The following is a 23191-nucleotide window of genomic DNA, read 5'->3' as shown; positions in this document are numbered from 1 at the left end:
GAGTGTTCACACCATCGTGATTATCTGGGTCGTGAAGAACTTTTTTGTACAGTTCTGTGTATTTCTGCCACCTCTTCTTAGTATCTTCTGCTTCTGTTATGTCCATACCATTTCTGTCCTTTATTGTGCCCATCTTTGCATGAAATGTTCCCTTGGTATCGCTAATTTCTTGAAGAGATCTCTAGTCTTTCCCATTCTGTTTTTTTCCTCTATTTCTTTGCATTGATCACTGAAGAAGGCTTTCTTATATCTCCTTGTTATTCTCTGCATTCAGTTCAGTTCAGTTCAGTCGCTCAGTCGTGTCTGACTCTTTGCGGCCCCGTGAACCTCAGCACGCCAGGCATCCCTGTCCATCACCAACTCCCTGAGTCTACCCAAACCCATGTCCATCGAGTCGGTGATGCCATCCAACCATCTCATCCTCTGTCGTCCCCTTCTCCTCCTGCCCTCAATCTTTCCTAGCATCAGGGTCTTTTCAAATGGGTCAGCTCTTTGCATCAGGTGGCCAAAGTATTGGAGTTTCAGCTTCAACATCAGTCCTTCCAATGGACACCCAGGACTGATCTCCTTTAGGATGGACTGGTTGGATCTCCTTGCATTCCAAGGGACTCTCAAGAGTCTTCTCCAACACCACAGTTTAAAGCATCAATTCTTCAGCACTCAGCTTTCTTTATAGTCCAACTCTCATATCCATACATGACCACTGGAAAAACCATAGCCTTGACTAGATGGACCTTTGTTGACAAAGTAATGCAAATGGGTATATCTTTCCTTTGCTCCTTTGCCTTTTGCTTCTCTTCTTTTCTCAGCTATTTGTAAGGCCTCCTCAGACAACCATTTTGCATTTCTTTTTCTTAGGGATGATCTTGATCACTGCCTCCTGTACAATGTCACGAACCTCCGTCCATAGTTCTTCAGGTACTCTAACAGATCTAATCCCTTGAATCTATTTGTTACTTCTACTGTATAATCGTAAGGAATTTGATTTAGGTCATATGTGAATGGTCTAGTGGTTTTCCCTACTTTCTTCAGTTTAGGTCTGAATCTGGCAATAAGGAGTTCATGATCTGAGCCACAGTCAGCTCTCTGTCTTGTTTTTGCTGACTGTATAGAGCTTCTCCATCTTTGGCTGCAAATAATATAATCAATCTGATTTTGTTATTGTCCACCTGGTGATGTCCATGTGTAGTCTTCTCTTGTGTTGTTGGAAGAGTGTTTGCTATGACCAGTGCATTCTCTTGGCAAAAACCAATCAGAATGGTCATTATCAAAAAGTCTACAAACAATAAATGTTAGAGAGGATATGCAGAAAAGAGAACCCTCCTGCACAGCTGGTAGAAATGTAAACTGATACAGCCATTATAGAGATTTCTTAAAAAGCTAGGAATAAATCTACCATATGACCCAGCACTCCCACTACTGGGGATATACCCTGATAAAACCACAATTCAAAAAGACACACGTAACCCAATGTTCATTGCGACACTATTTACAATATCCAGGACACAGAAGGAACCTAGATGTCCATCGAGAGATGAATGGATAAAGAAGATGTACATATATACAATGGATTATTAAGCCATAAAAATAAAAGGGCTTCCTTGGTGGCTCAGCTGGTAAAGAATCCTCCTGCAATGCGTGAGATCTGGGTTCAATCCCTGGTTTGGGAAGATCCCCTGGAGATGGGAACGGCTACCCATTCCAGTATTCTGGCCTGGAGAATTCCATGGACTATATAGTCCATAGGGTCACGAATTTGAGTTAGTGGTAGTGAGGTGGATGAAATTAGAGCTTGTTATACAGAGTGAAGTAAGTCAATACATATCATATATTAAATGTATATATACAGAATTTAGAAAAATGATACTGATGAACCTATTTGCATGGGAGTAATGGAGACATAGATGTAGAGAATGGACTTGTGGAGATAGTGGGGAAGAAGAGGGTGGGAAGAATGGAGACAGTAGCACTGACATATATACACTATCATGGGTAAAACAGACAGCCGGTGGAAGTTGCTATAGAACACAAAGAGCCCAGCCTGTTGCTCTGTGATGACCTAGTAGAGTGGGATGGGGGAGGAGAGGGAGGCTCAAGAGGGAGGCAATATATGTATAATTATAGCTTATTCAAGTTGCTGTATGGCCGAAACCAACATAAGATTGTAAAGCAATTTTCCTCCAACTAAAAAATAAATTTAACAAAAAATAAAGTAAAATAAAATAAAGTATAAATTAATAAAAAAAAAAAAGAACTATTACCTTTCATGTTTGCAGCATATCCACTGTTATTCACCAATGTAGAATATGGTTGTTCATTTTGAGGCAAGGTTCCTGCAGCCATGGTAGTCTGTTGGGGGGAAAAGATTACTTTTTGAAGTTTTGCCTATGGAATATTTATTTGCTAATCACCTATAATGTGCTAGTCTTCTACTGTCTAATACAGCAGTCATTAGCTAAGCGGTTACTGAGAATTTAAAATGTGGCTAGTATAGATCTGAGATATGCTATAGATATAAACTACAAGATTTTGGAGAACGGTACAAAAAAAGAATGTAAAATATTTAATCTTTTACACTGATTTTACATTTAAATATTTTGAAATAAGTTAGGTTAAATAAATTATTAAAATTTTTTTCTGATTCTTTTTGTTGTTACTGGAGAATCCAAATTTGAATATGTGGCTCATATAATATTCTACTGGACAGTGCTGTGCTAGACTGTAAGGAAATGATAGAAAAAAATAAGACCTACTCTTCCTGTACATTTATAGACTGTTGGGAAGATAAGATGTAGACACAAATAATGCTAATATGTGCTAAGTGTCACAAGGCAGTCTTGGACAAGCAAGAGGGCTGCCCAATTGGAGGGCAGGTGCAATGTCTGAAAAAGGAATCTGTACTTAAACTAGGCTCAAGGAGTAACATTTATTGTGGACACGGTGGTACACTAGCCAATTAAACAGAATCCCTCCTTCTTTACTAATTCAATTCAGTGAGGGTTACTGAATTTATAACTTTACAGTTAATAGTCTTCATCTATCTCATGGTAAATTATATGGCTAAGTAACCATTGTGTTGCTATGGTTTCCACTGAGGAAAGTTAAGTAAATCTTTTAATGTGTTCCAAAAGCAAAAATCGTCACTTTTTTGAAGCCCCTATTATGTATGTGTCAGATTGTGAAATAAACAAAACACATATTGATTTCTGCTCCCTAGTTCCTGACACAGAGCAACTGCTGCTGCTGCTAAGTCGCTTCAGTCGTATCCGACTCTGCGACCCCAGAGACAGCAGCCCACCAGGCTCCCCCGTCCCTGGGATTCTCCAGGCAAGAACACTGGAGTGGGTTGCCATTTCCTTCTCCAGTGCATGAAAGTGAAAATTGAAAGTGAAGACGCTCAGTCGTGTCTGACTCTTAGCGACCCCATGGACCACAGCCTACCAGGCTCCTCCATCCATGGGATTTTCCAGGCAAGAGTACTGGAGTGGGGTGCCATTGCCTTCAGACCCCCATAAATTCCTAAGTGACCTAGGAGGCTCTTTGTTCTAGTTCTAATGAGGTAACTGTTAACTCTAGGTGGGCTACTGGATGGCTCCTGGATGAGGGCTGGCCACCAGGAAGCCAAGATTAGAAGCTTGGAATTTTCTAGAAGGGGAGAGTTAACTGCGATACAACAGAAAGTCACATACAGTATTAAAGTTTTTTCCTAAATAATGATCTTAATATTTTTCTTTGAAAAGGCATGTTTATTGTTTGGGCATCAATGACTAGGGGATCAAAGACTAATTTTTATATGATTATTAATTTTTAAAAAATGCTTAAAAAATCTGTTGAAAATTTTGGCACCAATAAACTAAGTGGTAATTAAATACAGTCTTAATTAATATTTTCCTTGGAGCATTTATTTTTGTGGAAAAAAAAAAATCGCCTCACAAATTTCAGTGCCCTCTGAGAATTTCAAATTCACTAAAATTTTATTTCTAAAATCAAGTTTTATATGCTCAATAGGTATAAAATTTTCAAGTCCTACTTGATGAAACTGTCTCCCTGCAAAAGAAATACAGAAATTAAAATCATAGATGTATTCTACCATGAAAAATAAAAGAAATTCCTGCAATATTCATATCACAAATCTGGTATCATACTAATTAATATAAAACTTTATAATGTATATAATATTTCAAACAAATATTACATAAAGACAAGAAGTCAATGGACTAATGGAACAAGTTGTTCCAGGAAACTCACTAGCAAAAATTTAATTTAAAAGAATACCCACCAAGATCAGATTTACACTAAATATTTTTACCATATTACTTTTCAAAATTCTGGACCTTTAAAACATATTTTGACCCAAAAAAACCAATTATCACTATTTTAGAACCATGGGATTTTTAGAGCAGTCAGAATTGCTGTTCAGTAGATAAGGAGTTATGAAGCATGTCCCAGGTGATCCAGCATGTGGTGACAAGACAGACCTAGATGTCACTTTTTCTGATAAGTCTTTTCTGAAGCAACCCTAAGCTCTTCAGCTGTGATGTAATAAAATGCGACTACTGGACTGGCTCCCCTGCACACCATGGGGTCTCAAGAGGAGAAGCCATGACTTGCTTTTCTCTGTCTCTTGAAAAGGGAAGAGTCTGGTGTTAGGGACACACTCACTGCATACGTATCTCTTGAGGTGAAATGGCATATTAGACTGAGCTTCATGGATTAACACCTAAAACCCACTGAAAACATGGCTTTAGGAACTTCCTTGGTGGTCCAGTGGTTAAGACTCCACACTTTCAACGCAGGGAAAGGGATTTGATCCCTGGTCTGGGAATTAAGATCCCATATGCTGCACAGCATGGCCAAAGAAACAAGCCCCAAAATGGCTTTAAATAGTGTTGAATTAACCTTATCCCTTTGGGTAGTAAAAAGTACAAATAAGATTTTGGACTGTATTAAAACTTTCTTTTCAACTAGGTCCTCAGAAACTCAAATTTGTGAGGAACCTCAGAAGTCCTCTATTAGAATCCTAACCCACATGAGCATTCTCTCCACAATGTCCTTGAAAAGTAACAGTGACATCATCACACAATTCTAGTAAAAAACTCTTTTTATGTGGCTACTCTGTAAATATCTGCTCTGAGACCACACAGAATAATAAACCCTTTGTTCCACATATCTAAAGCTGGCTGGCGATCATGTACTCTCGCATTACATCTTCCCAGACTATGCACCAGCAGATCTTCTCCACATTTTTCATATGTAATGGTTCTAGACATCATAGACATGGATGCCCTTTCTATTTAAATTCTATAGTTATTCATATCCTAGTACCCAGAGCTGAGATCTAACCCTCAGATGGGCTGTGATCATCAAAAATTAAAACAAAAACAATCAGCTCCCCTGTCTGCACAGTGTATGTGGTTTACCATCACATTAGTGTTTTCAGAAGTCCCAAGACACATCAACATACAATAGTTTTTTTAAAAAAGGCTAAAAATGATTTGCAATACATTTTGAGGTTAAAAAATGGACATTCAAACACAGATAATTATAAGTATATATAAAAGTTTACAAGGAAATAAATGGTACAGAATGAAAAGTCTCCATTCCTATCTCCCAGCCCAATTTTTACTCCCCAGAGGTAAAAAATGTAAACACTGGGTTTAGTTCTTCCAGGAGAAATGACTACATGTATACTTCTGGTTATTCTTTTATCATCTTTAAAATGATTCACCATATTATTGAATTCCTGGTATAAAAAATTAGGAAACTGGCTCATTTACTCTACCTACCTCCCACCATGCCAAATCTTTCTCCATTAAACACACCAAAATATTTTTAATTCTTCTGATTATCTTTGTAATTTTAAGTAACATCCTTTAACCATATTTTATTCTATCAACTTTAAACAGTATCTTGATTCCTTACCTTGTAAAATAAGAAAAGTAGTTTTATCTGTACTATTCCATTTCACCTTTCCTCTCCACTTCCAAGTTCTGCTACCTATTTCATTTCCTTTTTTTTTAAAACAATTTTTAATTTTAAGCTTTAGCTAAGTAAGATCTACCTAAAGCTTAAAAATTAAAAGTAATTGAAAAAATGATATAGGTAGAAGAACTTGGAAGTGGAGGGGACCTATATCATTTTTTAAATGATTTTTAATTTTTACACTTTAGCTATATCTGCAATTGGGCATTCCTGGGGGCTCAGCAGTAAAGAATTCACCTGCCAATGTAGGAGATGTACCTTTGATTCCTGAGTGGGAAAGAACCCCTGGAGAAGGAAATGGCAACTCATTCCAGTATTCTTGCATGGAAAATTCCATGGTCAGAGGAGCCTGGCAGGCTATAGTCCATGGGATTGCAAAAGAGTCAGACATGATTTAGCAACTAAACAACAACAAAAAATACCTGTAATCAAGTTTTTCATGCCTTGTCTATAGGCTTATTCTAATATGCAAGACAAAATACAATATAATTGTTGTGTGTGTTAGATATTATATATATGTATTGTGTATGCATGCATGCATGGTAAGTCACTTTAGTTTCAAGTCTTTGCAACCCTATTCTCCAGGCAAGAATACTGGAGTGGCTTGCCATTTCATTCTCCAGGGGATTGTCCCCACCCAGGGATTGAACCTGCATCTCTTATGTCTCCTGTACAGGCAGGCGGGTTCTTTACCACCAGTACCACCTAGGAAGCCTATTTGTATCTGTAGGGCTATCAAAAGTACTCAGTGCAGATTCCCTTTCCTTCTTCTTGCAGTTGTTGCGTGCCTTCATCTAAACTCTAGTAGTCTCAGTTTCACTGGTTTACAAATTAAACAGCTTTCCTGTTTGCCTGAACAACCAGTCATACTTTTATCCTGTTTTACTTAGTCCTTCTTTCTCCTCAAGGAAATCCTTATTACTTATTCAATAGGTCTCAATTACTGACTTTTTCCCTGACTCATTAGACTAGTTATCTGAAATTAGTATAGCAGCTCCATAGCTGCCTTCATTTTAGGCTAATTTAGCCCATTGCTTAAGGCCACAACTTTGCAAGGCTTCCACCTGCTGCTCTGGGTATCATGACGCTTTTCTTCTCTGACTGGTGGGAACATGAACTATTTACAGCCCCCTGAATGCCCTGGAACGAACATGTCTACTTCTTCCTGTATCTTTCCCTGGTCTTGGGTAGTCTGTGCAGATCAGTACTCAGCCAAATACTCTAGGCCAGCAAAAACTTGAGGGTCCTCCACATGTTTCTATAGTCTCTCTTCATGCTACTCCCTTCTCTCCAACATACTACATTGCAAATTCTAGCCATCCTGGCTCTCTACACGTCTCCAAGAAGGCTCTGTTTAGGTACTCCCCACACCGCAGCATGCAAACTGCTTCCAGGGAGGCAGCTGGTGCAACCCGAAGCTTACCACATTTGCTTGTCCTCTCTCAAAGATCATGATTCCAAGCTGCCTGCTTTTCAATGTCCAAAACCATTTTTACATATTTTGTCTGGTTTTATATAGTTATTTCAGGCAGGAAGGTGATTCTGGTCTCTGTTATTTCATCTTGGTTGGAAGCAGAAATCCCCCTTGGCCCTCTTCAAATAACTCAAATCCAGGAGAACTCTGCAAAAGTGCTCATTTGTGCACTGACTCTCCATAAAAACATTAATTTACAGTCCAATTATACACAGCTTAACTAGGTTAGTTAAACTATATGGTACAGTCCAATGTTCTGTGTGTTTAAATCCTGACTCTGTACCTTGTCTGCTATATGAACCATTTTGAGCTTCAATTTTACCTTCTGTAAAATGAGGGTTATTATACCTACTGTCTTAAGATGTTGTGAAGATAAAGAGAGGTTGTGTGTTTGTGTGTGTGGGTGTATTACCAGCACAATGTCTGGTATATAGATATTCGATAAACACTTGTTTATTTTTATTTGCAAGCCAGTACCTGTAATCTTTTTCTTTACCTTCTAAGTCTGTATTCACTTCATTTTTTTGCTATTATTTATAAGAATTTGTAAAGTATTCCCTTCATTATCTGCAAAACAGTCCTGCCAACAGTTAGTAATGGTTGAATTTCTCAAGATTATAAAAACATTATCTCCATTCACAACTGAATTTATTTCATATGCTTGGTTGTAGATTCAGTAGAAAAAGTAGTAATCCTATCATTTCACTGCAAATCATACCTGAATTTCACTTCTTGTTTCTTATAACAAATATCTTGCTTACTCTATCATACAGTTTGCTTTTATCCCAAAATGTCCCTCAAAATGATTTAACTGCTTAGGGTTAATCACACGTTCACTAATTAGTACCTAATACTTGAAAGTCAGAACAGCAATGAACTGTAACTCATACTATTAAGAATCATCACAAAGTGAGATGATTTTTGATACAAAAAATGTTCTACTTCATAAAAAAGTCCTTTCACACAAGAGACTGGGTTCTGAGGTGGACTAAATAGTTCTTACGTCACTACTTTCTCTTCCATCTTCCAGATACATAGTGATCTGCCAAAATTTATACATGTATTTTTGGGAGAGAATTTACGAGGATTGTATTAATAAGTGCCTGAGATATTAGAAGTATGGTATATTCTTCCTAGACTCTCAAAGCACTAGCACTCCAACGTGCATCAGAATCACCTTGAGTGCTTGTGAAAAATGCAGATTCTTTGGCTCATCCTCAAAATGATTTGTTAAATTTGGTTTAACAATTTCTATCATCAACTTACACTCCAGCTCATTCTGCTAAGAGGCTTTCTGCCACACTTAAAGAAATACAATCAAAATGATTAGATTTTATACAGAAATCATGATAAAAGCTTCTGTGGCTGAAAAATTTAAGTTTGTATGGGGAAAAACAGATGCAAGCCTAAGTCTATGAGTGAACCTATGCAACCTATATATTTTTATGTTCATGAGTAATATAATAACACATATGCTTACTTAATGCCAAGCCCTGTTCCAAATGCTTTATATATCTCAACTCATAATATCCATGACAATATTATTAGATGAGTACAACCATTATTTCTATTTTAAAAAATTAGTTTATTTTTAGAGAAGTTTTAGATCCATAGCAAAATTGAGCAGAAGGTACAGAGATTTCCCCCTAAATCCCCGCCCTATTTCCCACATGCCCAGCCTCTATCATTATCAACACCACCCCACCAAAGTGGTACATTTGTTATAATAGAAGAACCTACACTGATATGTCATAATCACCCATAGTCAATAGTTTACCTAGGATTCACTCTTGGCATTGGACACTCCATGGAACTAGACAAATGTATGACATGCATAGGTTTCCCAGGTGGTGCCAGTGGTAAAGAACCCACATGCCAATGTAGGAGACACCAGGAACCTGGGTTCGATCCTTAGGTCTGGAAGAGCCCCCGGAGTAAGAAACGGCAACCCATTTCAGCATTCTTGCCTGGAGAATGCTATGGACAGAGGAGCCTGCTGGGCTACAGTCTAAGGGGTCGCAAAGAATCATGATATGTATCCACCATTATAGTATCATACACAGTACTGTCACTGCCCCCAAAATCCTCTATGTTCCACTTAGTTATGCTCTATACCCCATTCCAGTAATAATTGATCTGTTCACTGTCTCCATACTTTGGCTTTTCCAGAATGCAATATAGTTGAAATCATACATTATGTAGCCTTTTCAGATTGGCTTTCACTTGCTGCTGCTAAGTCGCTTCAGTCGTGTCCGACTCTGTGCGACCCCATAGACGGCAGCCCACCAGGCTCTGCCGTCCCTGGGATTCTTCAGGCAAGAACACTGGAGTGGGTTGCCATTTCCTTCTCCAATACATTTAAGTGAAAAGTGAAAGTGAAGTCGCTCAGTCGTGTCTGACTCTTCGCAACCCCATGGACTGCAGCCTACCAGGCTCCTCCGTCCATGGGATTTTCCAGGCAAGAGTACTGGAGTGGGGTGCCATTGCCTTCTCCATGGCTTTCACTTACTAATATGCAATTAACATCTTCCATGTCTTCATGGCTTGAAAGTGCATTTCTTTTCAGTGCTGAATAATATTCCATTCTCTAAATGTACCATAGTTTATTCACTCAACTACTGAAGAACAACTTGGTTGTTTCCAAGTTTTGGTACTTATGAATATAGTGGCTATAAACATCTGTGTACAGGTTTTTGTGTGGACAAAGGTTTTTCAGCTCCTTTGGGTAAACATCAAGGAGCATGATTGCTAGATTATATGACAAGAATATGTTTAGTCTGTACATTATTTCTATTTTACAGATTAGGAAACTAAGGCAAAAAGAAGTCAAACAATTTGTCTGAAGTCATAGCTATTATCTGAACTGGGATTTGAGCTTGGATTTGAATTTACACAGTTCAGCTCCAGAGTTTGTGCTCTTAACCACTATACATACAGCTTTTCAACAATAAAGTCAGACCTTAGTCTGCTACACTATGCATTGAAACTTAGCTACACTGGATTCTGCACCATTTATAATTGCTTCCCTTTCAAGAAACTCTTCAGAGCGCCTTTCCACAGTAGTATTTTCAAATTTGTCTTGCTCTGTGCAGACAATCTGTCAATTCTTCCTTCCAAATCTTCATTCACTGCTATACCAAAGACAAGTATCAACAACATAGCCCTTTTACATACTTTAGGTTCCCCCCTCCCAACAGAAACAGAAATGCAGCTAGTCTAAACATAACGTTACAAAATCCAAACATATTTTCAATAGAGTTGGTGGCACTTACTGGCTTTGTGATCTTAAACACACTTACTAACAGCTCTGAGGCTATCTGCTCTGTAGAAGTTATAAAGATTACCTGAGAGCCAGTACACAGATCTAATTCCATATCTGATTGATAATACAGTTTGTTTTCAACACAGAAGCCAGAACGATCTTGTTAACTTCAGATGGATCATGTCACCATTCTCTTCAAAACCCTTCTAGTCACCCTATTCACATTTTAAACCAGCTCTCTTTCCCTGTTCCATTTTTCTCCTCAGGACTTGTAAAGAAAATATATCTAAGCACATTACATAATTTACTTATTTATCCCATTTACCATCTGCCTTTCTCTACCCAATGAAGTCATAGAGTTTTGTCTGCTTTGTCAACTATTGTGTCTTAAAAGCCCAGAAAAGGGCCTGTTATGTAGTAGGTGCTCAAAAATTTGTTGAATAAATATTGGGTTGGCCAAAGAGTTCAGTCATTTGCAGTGTTGTTTGCTATTCAGTTGCTAAGTCATGCCCAACTCTTTGAGACCCCATGGAATGTAGCACCCCTGTCCTTCACTATCTCCCACAGCTTGTTCAAATTCATGTTCACTGAGTCGGTGATACTATCTAACCATCTCATCCTCTGCCGCCGCCCACTCCTCTTGCCTTCAATCTTTCCATCAGGGTCTTTTCCAATGAGTCGGCTCTTTGCAGCAGGTGGTCAAAGTATTGGAGCTTCAGCTTCAACATCAATCCTTCCAACGAATATTCAGGACTGATTTCCTTTTTAGGATTGACTGGTTTGATCTCCTTGCAGTCCAACGGATTCTCAAGAGTCTTCTCCAACACCACAGTTCAAAAACATCAATTCTTTGACAGTCTTCATTATGGTCCAACTCTCACATCTGTACATGACTACTAGAAAAACCATGGCTTTGATTATATGGACCTTTTATATCATTCTATATATATCAAACTATATTGTTCACAATATCTTACAGAAAAGCCCGAATGAACTTTGTGGTCAACCCAACATATACCACATCACCATCATTTCATCTCTCTGAACCTCAGCTTTTTCATCTGTAAAGGAGGAAGAGTAATCATGCTTTACTTATCTTAAGATTGTTGCTAAGAGCCTAACAAATAAACAACAGCACCACTACACAAATCCAAGAAATGGTATTCTCTCTATCTTAACTTCCCTGATCACAGTGACATCTCCAACATCTTTTCAATTTTCAACCTGAAAAATTTGTGTTTCTCCTAATTCCCTAAGGAGTGTAGTTAGTTTTTTTTTTTTCAGCCAAATATGCACGATGACAATAAATTCAAACCTCAGCCCAAATTTTCTCTCCTTTAGGATGCTTTCCCTAATGCTAATTACACATTCTATTCACATCCCCTCATCATGAAGGGCTGACAAGATTTATCTAGTGGCTCAGATTATAAAAAATAGATTCTTAATACCACAGTATGTAGTATTTTGTCCTTAAAAGAATTAATGCACTCCTTATGACTCCTTATGTAGTAAAACAAAATAAAACCAAGTTTCTTTTAAACTCTAAGTCCTCAACTGTGAATCCCACCTCTGAATTTGCATCCTCAACAAAACAACAACAAAAAACCCTAGAACTATGTAAAATCCCCTTTCTCCTCAAATCACCTCTGGAGAACAGGCCGACAACACTTAAAACACACCTTTTCTTTTTTTCAAATCCCTCCAGCCTTTCTAACTGGGTAAGTCCTCAGGGAAATAACTTATAACTGCTTTGAATATACGTTATGTCTGGCAGTTTGCTATGAATCACACTGGCTTCTGTGATCTCACACCTTAAATACACCTTAGGGAAGGTCCCCAGCTCTCAGGAGACTAACCACAGATCAGAGAAAAACAGCACTACAGTATTATTCTAGGTATTTCATCATTTGAAGAAATATGCTGTTTGGTTCAGATTGTTCACAAAACATATTATGATAAAACAGGTAAGATGTTAACAATAAGTGAAACTGGTTTTCATAAGCAAGGTTTTCATACTCTTTTCCCACAAACAACCACATCTGACTGGTTATTCCTACAGGTTTCAACCATCTTCACATGAGTGCCACTACCACAGATACTTCTAAATTCATTAAAAAAAAAAAAGGTCAACAAATCCTAATTCAACACTCATCAGAATCAGTTGGAGGTCTTTCCTAAAAATCCAGACTGGTCAGCCCCACCTTGAGAATTTCCACTCAGTAGGTCTGGGTGGGGCTGAGAATCTGCCTTGTTAACTAGTTTTCAGTGATACTGATGCTTTCAGAACCAATGCATTAGGCAGGCAATCTGCATTTATCTAGCAGCACATATTCTATAGATTACTGTGAAAGTGTGTCTCCTGGGTTCTATTTAGCTGCCAGAAAAATAAAACTTTCTTTTTTTCTGACCCAATCTCCACAACCTCCTCAAATATGTTAAAAAGTTCTACATCATAACCAGATCTAGAAAAAGCCTCACGTTCCTGGGTGAGACCTGGGCATTAATATTCCTATCAAAATTCTATTTTAAACCAAACACATTACCTGGAATCAGGGCATGGCTATGCAGATGGTATCTGCAAGAAAGATTCTCCTCATCAGTCATTTTTAGTAAAAAATAGCATACCACATCATTTTGCAGACCATAATTTGGATTCCTAACCAAAAGATGATGTTTATTATCTGAATATTCTTTTTAGTAAGTACATAAACACTGTAGTCATATAATTACATCCACCTTTAAATACACATACTATGACACTGTTTAGAATTTTTAAAATAAATTGCAGCTAGTTCAACATGAAAAACTTAAAATAGTAGATGAAGCAGAGTTTACTATTCACCTTTCTATCCCCATTTATTTATAGACTGGGAAGGATAACAAGATTTTACATCTTTTACATTCCTGAACTATTTCTCAAAGAAAATACTATTCTGTGAAACATATTTGAAACACTTGAGTAACAAGCTTGGATAATTTAAAACAAGGGCAGGTGTGTAGCTCCTGGGAAATCACAGGCTTAGATTAGACCTTCTATAGCAAGATACAAAGAACATCTGGTTTAAGTAGTGGATTGAATTCACACACTAGCTTCCCCTTCCTCCTAAGATCCTGGTGAGAAGAAATTTTAAGAAGAATAAGCTCATGGAGCAAGAAGCAAGGTTTCAATGGATTCGGGAAGAAAGAAAGCAGATAGAAGTAGAGGCAACTAAAACTGAGTGGAGGAAGCTGTAGCTTAAAATACGACCATGAAGCGAGTTAACAGATAGTTATGTCTTATCAGAAAAGATGAAAGACACTGAGATGATCATCTTCAAATTGCTAAAAGAAATACATGGTCAATCAAGAATTATATATCCAGCTAAATTCTCCTTTAAAAATAAAGGAGAAATTAAGGCATCTCCAGATTTAAAAATAAAGACCAAAAAAACAGATACAAGAGAATTTGTTGCTAGCAAATCTGCCCTATGATAAACACTAAAGGAATCCTTCAGGCTGAAATGACTGACATCATAGGGCATCTATAAAGATTTCAAATCCTAAATGATGATGCTGTTAAAGTGCTGCACTCAATATGCCAGCAAATTTGGAAAACTCAGCAGTGGCCACAGGACTGGAAAAGGTCAGTTTTCATTCCAGTCCCAAAGAAGGGCAATGCCAAAGAATGTTCAAACTATCACACAACTGCACTCATTTCACATGCTAGCAAAGTAATGCTCAAAATATTTCAAGCTAGGCTTCAACAGTATGTGAATCATGAACTTCCAGATGTACAAGCTAGATTTAGAAAAGGCAGAGGAACCAGAGATAAAATTGCCAACACCAACATGTCAACAGAGAGTAACATGGAAACTTACATTACCATATGTAAAATAGATAGCCAATGGGAATTTGCTGTACGACTCAAGGAACTCAAACTGGGGTGCTGTAAAAACCAAGAGAGGTGGGATGGGGAGAGAGATGGAGGGAGGTTTAAGAGGGAGGGGACAGAGGTATACCTACGGCTGATTCATGTTGATGTTTGGCAGAAACCAACACAATTCCGTAAAGCAATTATCCTTCAATTAAAAAATAAATAATTTAAAACTAAAAAAAAAGAATGAACCCTAAGGTAAATAATACTTTGGTGACTATGATATATTAATATAGGTTCACAGATTATAACAAATGTATTATTCTGTTAAGCAGTGTTGGTAATAGGTGACGTATCTGTTGGAACAGGGGGTATTTGGGAAATCCCTGTAACTTCCTCTCAATTTTGTTGTGAACTTAAAACTGATCTTAAAAAACTAGTCTTAAAAATACGGACCCAAAACCATAAAACAAAAAAGCATAAATTAGATTTCGTCCTCCCCCTAAAAAACTAAACTACTAATATACACAATCTACAAAAGACATGTTAGATTCAATGACACAAACAGGCTGAAAAGTAAAGGACAGGGCTTCTCTGATGGCTCAAGTGGTCAAGAATCTACCTGCTATACAAGTGACACGGGTTAAATCCTTGGTCTGGGAAGATCCCACATGTCACAGAGCAATTAAGCCCCACCATCTGCAGTGATTTTGCAGCCCAACAAAATAAAATCTCCCACTGTTTCCATTTTTTCCCCATCTGTTTTCCATGAAGTGATGGGATCGGATGCCATAACCTTAGTTTTTTGAATGTTGAGTTTTAAGCCAGCTTTTTCACTGTCCTCTTTCACCTTCATCAAGAGGCTCTTTAGCTCATCTTTGCTTTCTGCCCATCTGGTGGAGGGTGGAAAGTGCTACTTCCTAAATACAACCAGAGGCAGCTCAGATAAGAGAAAACAAAAATTTGTGCTATAGCGCCACCTATTGGAAGAGAAAAGAAAATCCTCTAATTACTTTTGAGTTATCAGAATCAGTTGAAAAGTATTCTCTATCTCAAATACACCACCAGAGGAATAACTCATGAAGCATCATGAAGAACCACAGTAACACTATCACAAAAAGAAAATGAAAATTTCACCCAAAATAAAATTAAAACTATGGAGTATTAGGATCTAATAGAGAATTCAAAAGAGCTGTCATGAAGAAACTCAACAAGCTACAAGAAAATTCAGAAAGGCTCAAGTTCAGTTAGCTCAAGATAAAAATTAATGAACCGAAATAATAGTTTACCAAGGAAGTTGAAACCCTAAAAAAGAACCAAACAAATTCTGGAGCTGAAGAACTCAATATATGACATAAAGAATGTATTAGAAAGCACTGGAAATAGAGCAGACCAGATACTACAAAAATGCAAAGAATTATAAAAGAATATCATGAACAGCTATGTAACGACTAATTGGAAACATAGAAATAGACAAATTTTTAGAATCATTATAACCTCCCAAAACTGAATCATGCAGACAGTGAAAAGGAAACATAAAAACCTCCCCCAAAACAAAAGCCCAGGACCAGACGCTTCACATGTAAATTCTAACATTCAAAGATGATTTAATATCTACCCTTATCAAACCCTTCAAAAAAACTGAAAAATAGGAAATGCTAAGTAATTTCATAAAGCCAACATCACTCTGATACCAAAACCAAATGAAGACAACACACACACAAAAAAGAAAATTATAGCCAATATCTCTGATAAGCAAAGATGCAAAAATTCTCAACAAAATACTAGCAAACTGAATACAATACATTCAAAGATCACAACCATGATCTACAGAAGCAAGGATGGTTCAACATCCTCAAACCAAACCATGATCTATCAAAGCAAGTTGATTCATCCTCAAACCAATCACTGTGATACATCACATAGATAGATAGATATGTATATACAAGAATACACACTACTCAATCACAAAAATGATAGAATACTGCTCAGTATAAAGATGATACTGCTCAGTATGATCTTTCAACATGGATGTACCTTAAGAGTATTATACTAAATGAAATAAGTCAGATGAAGAAAGATAAATACCATGTAATTTCACTCATATGAAATATAAAAAATAAAAAACTTGAATAAATGAAACCAAATAGATAGATATAGAGAACATAGTAGTCACCAGAGAAGAAGGGATGATCAGGGGGAGAATGAAATAGGTAAAAGGGATAAACTATATGGTGACAGATGGAAACGGAATTTTTGGTGGTGAACTGTAACGTACATAGTAAAAATGTATCATTGTACACATGAAGCTTATATAATGTTGTAGCCAATGTTACCTCAACAAAAAGGTAATTAAAAAACAAAATCTGAAGAGATATGATTGAGTATGCGCGTGTGCGCGTGCGTGCGCGCACACACACACACACACACACACACACACGAAGCTTAATCCTATTCATGGATTCAACTAACCACGGGTGGAAAATATTTGAGAGAAGAACCCCAGAAAGCTCCAAAAAGCAGAACTTACATCGTATCTATAAGTAATTTTATAGGGTTTATAAGCAATCTAGAGATGCTTTAAAGTATACGGGAGGATGTGCATAGGTTATATGCAGACATTACATCAATTCATATAAGGGACTTGAGCATCCATGGATTTTGGAATCCAAGGTGGGGTGGGGGATCCTAGAACCAATTCATTGTGAATAAGCAGGATGACTGTATTTACAGTTGGAAGTTTCAACACCTGTTTCCAAGAAATTGATAGATGAGGTAGGCAGAAAATCAGTAACAATATACATGACCTGAACAGTACCATCAATCAACTTGATCCAACCAATATTTATAGAACATTCCATCCAACAACAGAAGCACACACGGAACATTCACCAACATTCTGCTACATAAAGCACAATTTAATAAATATAAAAGAATACAAACCTTATAAAATATGTTCTCAGAGCATACCAAAATAAAACTAGAAATCAATAATAGATGATAGCTAGACAATTCAAAATATTTGGAAATTAAACAATGTACTTTAAATTATACATGGGTTAAGAAGTCTCAAGATAAATTTGAAAATGTTTTGAACTAAATAAAAATGAAAAGTACAACTTAACTTACACAACATGAATATATTTAGTGAACTGTACACTTAAAGAGGTTGTTGTTGTTGTTTAGTTGCTAAGTCATCTCCGACACTTTTGTGACTCCAAGGACTGTAGCCCACCAGGCTCCTCTGTCCATGGGACATCATATTAACACACAGAACAAGAAAAATCATGTGATCATATAATACATGAGCAGAAACAGTTCAATATCAATTAATGATAAAAGCTCTTAAAAATTAGAAGAGAACGTCACTAACCTAATACAGATTATTTTTTTAAAATCACAGCTAACATCCTCAACAGCAAGATGCTAAGCTTTCCCCCTAAGATCAGGAACAAGGCAAAGATATCCTCTCTTTGTTGTTGTTGTTCAGCCCCTAAGTTGTGTCCAACTCTTTGTGACTTTAGCACACCAGGACTTCAGCACGCCAGGCTCCACTGTCCTCCACTTATCTCCCGGAGTTGTTCAAATTCATGTCCACTGAGTCAGTGAAGCTATTTAATCATCTCATCCTCTGCCGCTCCCTTCCCCTTTTGCCTTCAATCATTCCCAGCATCAGGCTCTTTTCCAATGAGTCAGCTCTTTGAATCAGGTGGCCAAAGTATTGGCCAAAGCTTCAGCTTCAACATCAGTCCTTCCAATGAATATTCAGTGCTGATTTCCTTTAGGATTGACTGGTTTGATCTCCTTGAAGTCGAAGGGACTCTCAAGAGTCTTCTCCAGCACCACAATTCAAAAGCATCAATTCCTCAGGGCTCAGCATTTTTCATGGTCCAACTTTCACAACTGTACCTGAGCACTGGAAAAACCAATGCAAATCATATTCACTAAAAAGAAAAAAAAAAAGACCCCTGCAAACTTCAAGGCATTTTATCCAGCATTCTCTATTTGACTATACTGTCAGCAAAGTATTCCTCTGCTTTGGAATATGGTGTCTGGGTTTGTCAGAGCTTTTCTTCCAAGGAGCAAGCTTTAATTTCGTGGCTGCAGTCATTGTCCACAATGATTTTGGAGCCCAAGAAAATAAAATCTGTCAATGTTTCCACTTTTTTCCCTTCTATTTGCCATGAAGTGATGGGACTGGATCTTAGTTTTTTGAATATTCAGTTTTAACCCAGTTTTTTCACTCTCCTTTCACCCTCATCAAGCAGCTCTTTAGTTCCTCTTCATTTTCTGCCATTAGAGTGGTATCATCTGCATATCTGAGGTTGTTGATATTTCTCTTGGCAATCTTGATTCCAGCTTGTGATTCAGCCAGCGCGCATTCTGTATGATGTACTGTGCATGTAAATTAAATAGGCAGAGTGACAATAACAGCCTTGTCGTACTCCTTTCTCAGCTTTGAACCAGTCAGTAGTTTCATGTTCGGTTCTAACTTGCTTCTTTACCTGCATACAGGTTTCTCAGGAGACAGGTAAGGTGGTCTGGTATTCCCATCTCTTAAGAATTTTCCAGTCTGTTGTGGTCCACAAAGGCTTTAGCATAATCAATGAAGCATAAGTGGATATTTTTCTGGAATTCTGTTGCTTTCTCCATGATTCAGTGAATGCTGGCAATTTGATCTCTGGTTCCTCTACCTCTTTGAAACCCAGCTTGTACATCTGGAAGTTCTCGGTTCACATACTACTGAAGCCTAGCTTGAATAATTTTGAGCAAGATGTTAAGTATTTCCCCTATGATCAGTAACAGGGCAAGGATGTCCTCTCTCATCACTTCTAATTCAACCTCATCCTGAAAGTCCTAGCTAGCACATTTAAATAAAAAAAAAAGAGAAATGAAGGGTATTCAGGCTAGAAAGAAAGAAATATGTAAAACTGCTTTAACCATAGACAACATAATTGTATGCAGAAAACCCCAAAGAATCTACCAAATAACTCTTATTACTTTGGGGGATCAAAGGAGATGGCCCTTTCTGTGGAAGGCAGAACAAAGTAAGAAATGCATGCATGGTCTGTGCCTCAGCCCTGAGCACTCCAGTATGAGTTGTGTGTCTCCTGGTGTAGAGGGCATTGGGTGCTGGAAAGTGGGGTTCAGAGAGTGGACTCAGGGAGGATTGGCTGTGAAAAGACAGCCTGAAGTAACAGGACTAAGGGCCCCACAACCAGGAAAGTTTACACAAAAAACCTGGGACATCATAGAAGCAAGGCATCATTGCTGAGTGGCACCGAAGGGGCAAGGCCACCATTGCAACCCTCTTCCTCAACCATCTGCTTCAGCCTCTGCAGGCACTGGGAGGGACTCCCACCAGAGTGATCCTGCCCCAGTATAACTGCCTGTCAGTCTCCACTGCCACAGGCACTTCACACACAGCCCAGCTGTGGTCACCGTACCCCTCCTTGGCTTGGGTGAATAAGTGTGCTTCAATGATGAGCAGATTAGAGAAAGTCCTGGTTTCTAATACCATTTTCCAATGAAACGATCCAGGGAAATGGGTGATTTTACATAAAAAAGAATGAAATAATGTCATTTGCAGTAGCACGGATGAACATGGAGATTGTCATACTAAGTGAAGTTAAGTCAGAAAGAAAAAGACAGATATCATATGATATATGTGGAATCTAAAATATGACACAAATGAACTTATTTACAAAACAGTCACAGACATAGAGAATAGACTTGTGGTTGCCAAGGGGAAGCAGGATGGGGGAGGGATGGATTGGGAGTTTGGGATTAACAGATGCAAACTATTATATATATTAATAGAATGGATAAACATCAAGGTCCTACTGTACAGCACAGGGAATTATATTCAATATCTTGTAAAAAGCCATATGGAATATAAAAAAGTAAAAAACAACAAAGATAAACAAAACCAGAAACGGCTGATTTTAGAAGTGGAATAGAGAATATACAAGATGATCCTAGCCCAGAAAGTAGGAAAGTGGTCAAAACACAAACTGCTGGGGCTATGTCAAAGCGATTCAGAAGCCAACTAAAACAGCTCACAATGGCAAATGCTGGAACAAAAAAAAATCTGAACAACAAAATAAATAATGCAGTTTTTAGTTATAACTGTATGATAATGGAAAACTTTGACATCCTCAATAATAATAAAATTAGATCTTTGACATTTTTTCAGTTTTCAATCATATAAAATTGTGTCTTTGTGAAAATATATATTTTTTCAAAGTAAGAAGACAGAGTATACAGGAACATAGCTGAAAAGAGACAGATAAACTAGTATATGTTAAGGGGGGAAGAAGCCCAGATAGTTAGGGACTCATAATGAGTCAATATAATAAATATCTGAGTTGCTACTAGGTGCCAAGAACTATGAGAGGCATAAGGAATATAAGGATAAATAGTCTCTGACCTTTAAAAACATCACTGTCTGGGAGCAAGAATGAAAGCATATACCCAGGGAGTATTTTTATTCAGTTATCTCTCCTTTCCCTATAAGTCTGAGAAAGAATTCCAGCATATGATTTTATTTTCCTGTATTACTTCAAATCCTCCCAACTCCACTCGTGATGTTTGTCTCCTGGAAATGAAATAAAACAGAAATTCTGAAGGATTTACTGAAAAGACTGGAAAAGAAGAGAACTTAAGTGTTAACAATGTGTAACTGACTAAATAAAACTTCCTCCAGAGACTCCCCCAACAGAACCCTCCTGGGGGTGGGGAAATGGGCAGTGGGGAGTAACAGGTACAGAATTAAGGTCAAAAAGGAGCAGAGAAATAATTCTGTTCCTGGGTTGGTAGACTGGGTTTCTGTAGTCTAATTTAATAAATAGATTCTTGCGGTCCCTATTTTAGCAACAAAACATCTGCTCACAAAGAACTGAAATCATGCGAGTAAAAAGCATATTTAATTGTCATATGATACTAGAATAAAAAATATAAGGTAAAAAATAGAATGCAGAGTATGATCTCATTTTTATTAAGAAATACATAAATAAAACAGGTACATAAACAAAGACCAGAAGAACATATATCAAAATACTAACAGTATATTTTATTTTCTGATTATCAGTATTTTCTAAGTTTGATACTTACTATATACATATTGCCTACCTTTATTTATTTCCAGAAAACATTATTTTTAAAAGTCAATACATATTATATGCAAACTTCCTGGGCAACATTATTGTGTTTAGAATAAAATAAAAAACATAGAAACAACACTAATTAAACTACTGGGCAATTTAAACCCTAAATCAGATTTTTTTAAATGGAGAAAATATAAATCCTTTAGAACATTTTCCACCTAGAGCTAAATTAAATTAGTCTTTACAAAGCTATAAAAGTAACATATTAGGATTCACTTTGAAAACAGTATGATTCTAAATGAGAAAATGTTTCCATGAGTAGCTAAGATCATATGGCCCTTCTTAAACATATAGGAATCTACTGAATCTATAGTAACTGATCCATTTAAACTATTATAATGTCTAGCACAAGTATTCAAACATTTTTTATGAAATAAAGTCCTGAGTTCATTTATAGGGCCAGACAACCTTCCTGTTGAAGGGAAGAGTGCCACAAATTATTAGATCAAGTGTGCAGAAGAAATGTCGCTGCTTGAACTGTAGTGAATAAACACGACTCCAAGATCAAAAAAGGCATGCCTTTGTTCCCTCAAGTACTATTTGTGGGCCTTCTCTAAACCATTCTTCACCTGCAATGGCCAACTCCTTGCACTATAAACACAGTAGCATCCAGACAGGAAAGTATGAGCCAAAGACTAATACCTATTCACATCCAAGAGAAAGAACAAAGAAAGGAAGTATTCTTTCATAGCAGCTAGAATGAGGCTAGGTGATGGTTTTGCAGTAGAATCTGCCACTCAAAAAGTTATTGATTAAAGTCATAAAGGTTTACTACCCAAGAGAACAAATGTTAGGTTTTAAACAAGACCAAACCAAGAAAAAAGAAAATATGATCCTTAACAAACTGAGAAAATGTTAAAGCAGAATCAATAGTTATTTTTTTCATGCAAGTGTAAGTAGATAGAGAGTTTCAAATTTTCATCACTGTAACTAGTTACAGTGCAAAATTCACAGCTTCTTTCAAAATCCAATTTGCTCAATTTACTGTGATCAGATTGATCACTGTTTGAAAGTGTTGGCATTGGGGTTGGAGCACCAGGTCTTCCTTAAACCAAAACTCACTTTATTTCCTCTATCCCATATTGCTTCCACAAGAACTAGAAAAATAAATCCTTTTTAGCCGCAAAGTGCATTAAATGACAGTTGATAACTGCAAAGAAATGTTTTGATTATTCAACTTACATTTCTTAGAACATGAAATATAAAAGCATATTAAGTATTAATAAGTAAATATATCTTTTGGTAAGAATGAAGTGATATGGTAAAGAACAGAAGTCACTGGAAAAGAAACATTTCAGTGTATACATATTCATACCAAAGATATCATTTATTTTTAGAACTAAAGAAAAATCTTCAGATTTTGAGGCATTTGGAAAGAAAATGAGGTAGGCTCTTAAGAGAACTGTGATTTAAGGTTTATCTTCAGCATAATTTTCTGATTTCCAAGTGGAATT

At 37.1% G+C, this 23191-nt stretch overlaps 1 protein-coding gene across 15 annotated transcripts in view; it reads right to left on the bottom strand.

The window, feature by feature from the left end:
- The window catches only part of PTPDC1 (protein tyrosine phosphatase domain containing 1), a 68703-nt gene that overhangs the window by 43713 nt on the left and 1799 nt on the right, over nt 1-23191 (bottom strand). For 11 of the 15 annotated variants that reach the window (XM_081524038.1, XM_081524072.1, XM_081524048.1 and 8 more), the window contains exon 2: nt 2262-2349. The exons of 1 other annotated variant lie outside the window; for it this stretch is intronic. Coding sequence is in view for 9 of the 14 variants with exons in the window: in XM_081524111.1 (XP_081380237.1) it covers nt 2262-2343 (82 nt within the window). In the remaining 5 variants the exon portion in view is untranslated. Of the gene's footprint in view, nt 1-2261; nt 2350-4279; nt 4522-23191 lie in introns of those variants that run through there. 3 more of the 15 variants (XM_081524091.1, XM_081524102.1, XM_081524058.1) reach the window with 2 other exon arrangements.

The sequence above is a fragment of the Giraffa tippelskirchi genome, chromosome 1 (genome assembly GCF_054371585.1).
Source record: "Giraffa tippelskirchi isolate mGirTip1 chromosome 1, T2T-mGirTip1v1.2.pri, whole genome shotgun sequence".
In the NCBI taxonomy this organism is placed as follows: Eukaryota; Metazoa; Chordata; class Mammalia; order Artiodactyla; family Giraffidae; genus Giraffa; species Giraffa tippelskirchi.
Note: the sequence above shows the minus strand (reverse complement) of the source record. Positions and strands in the feature narration are given on the sequence as shown.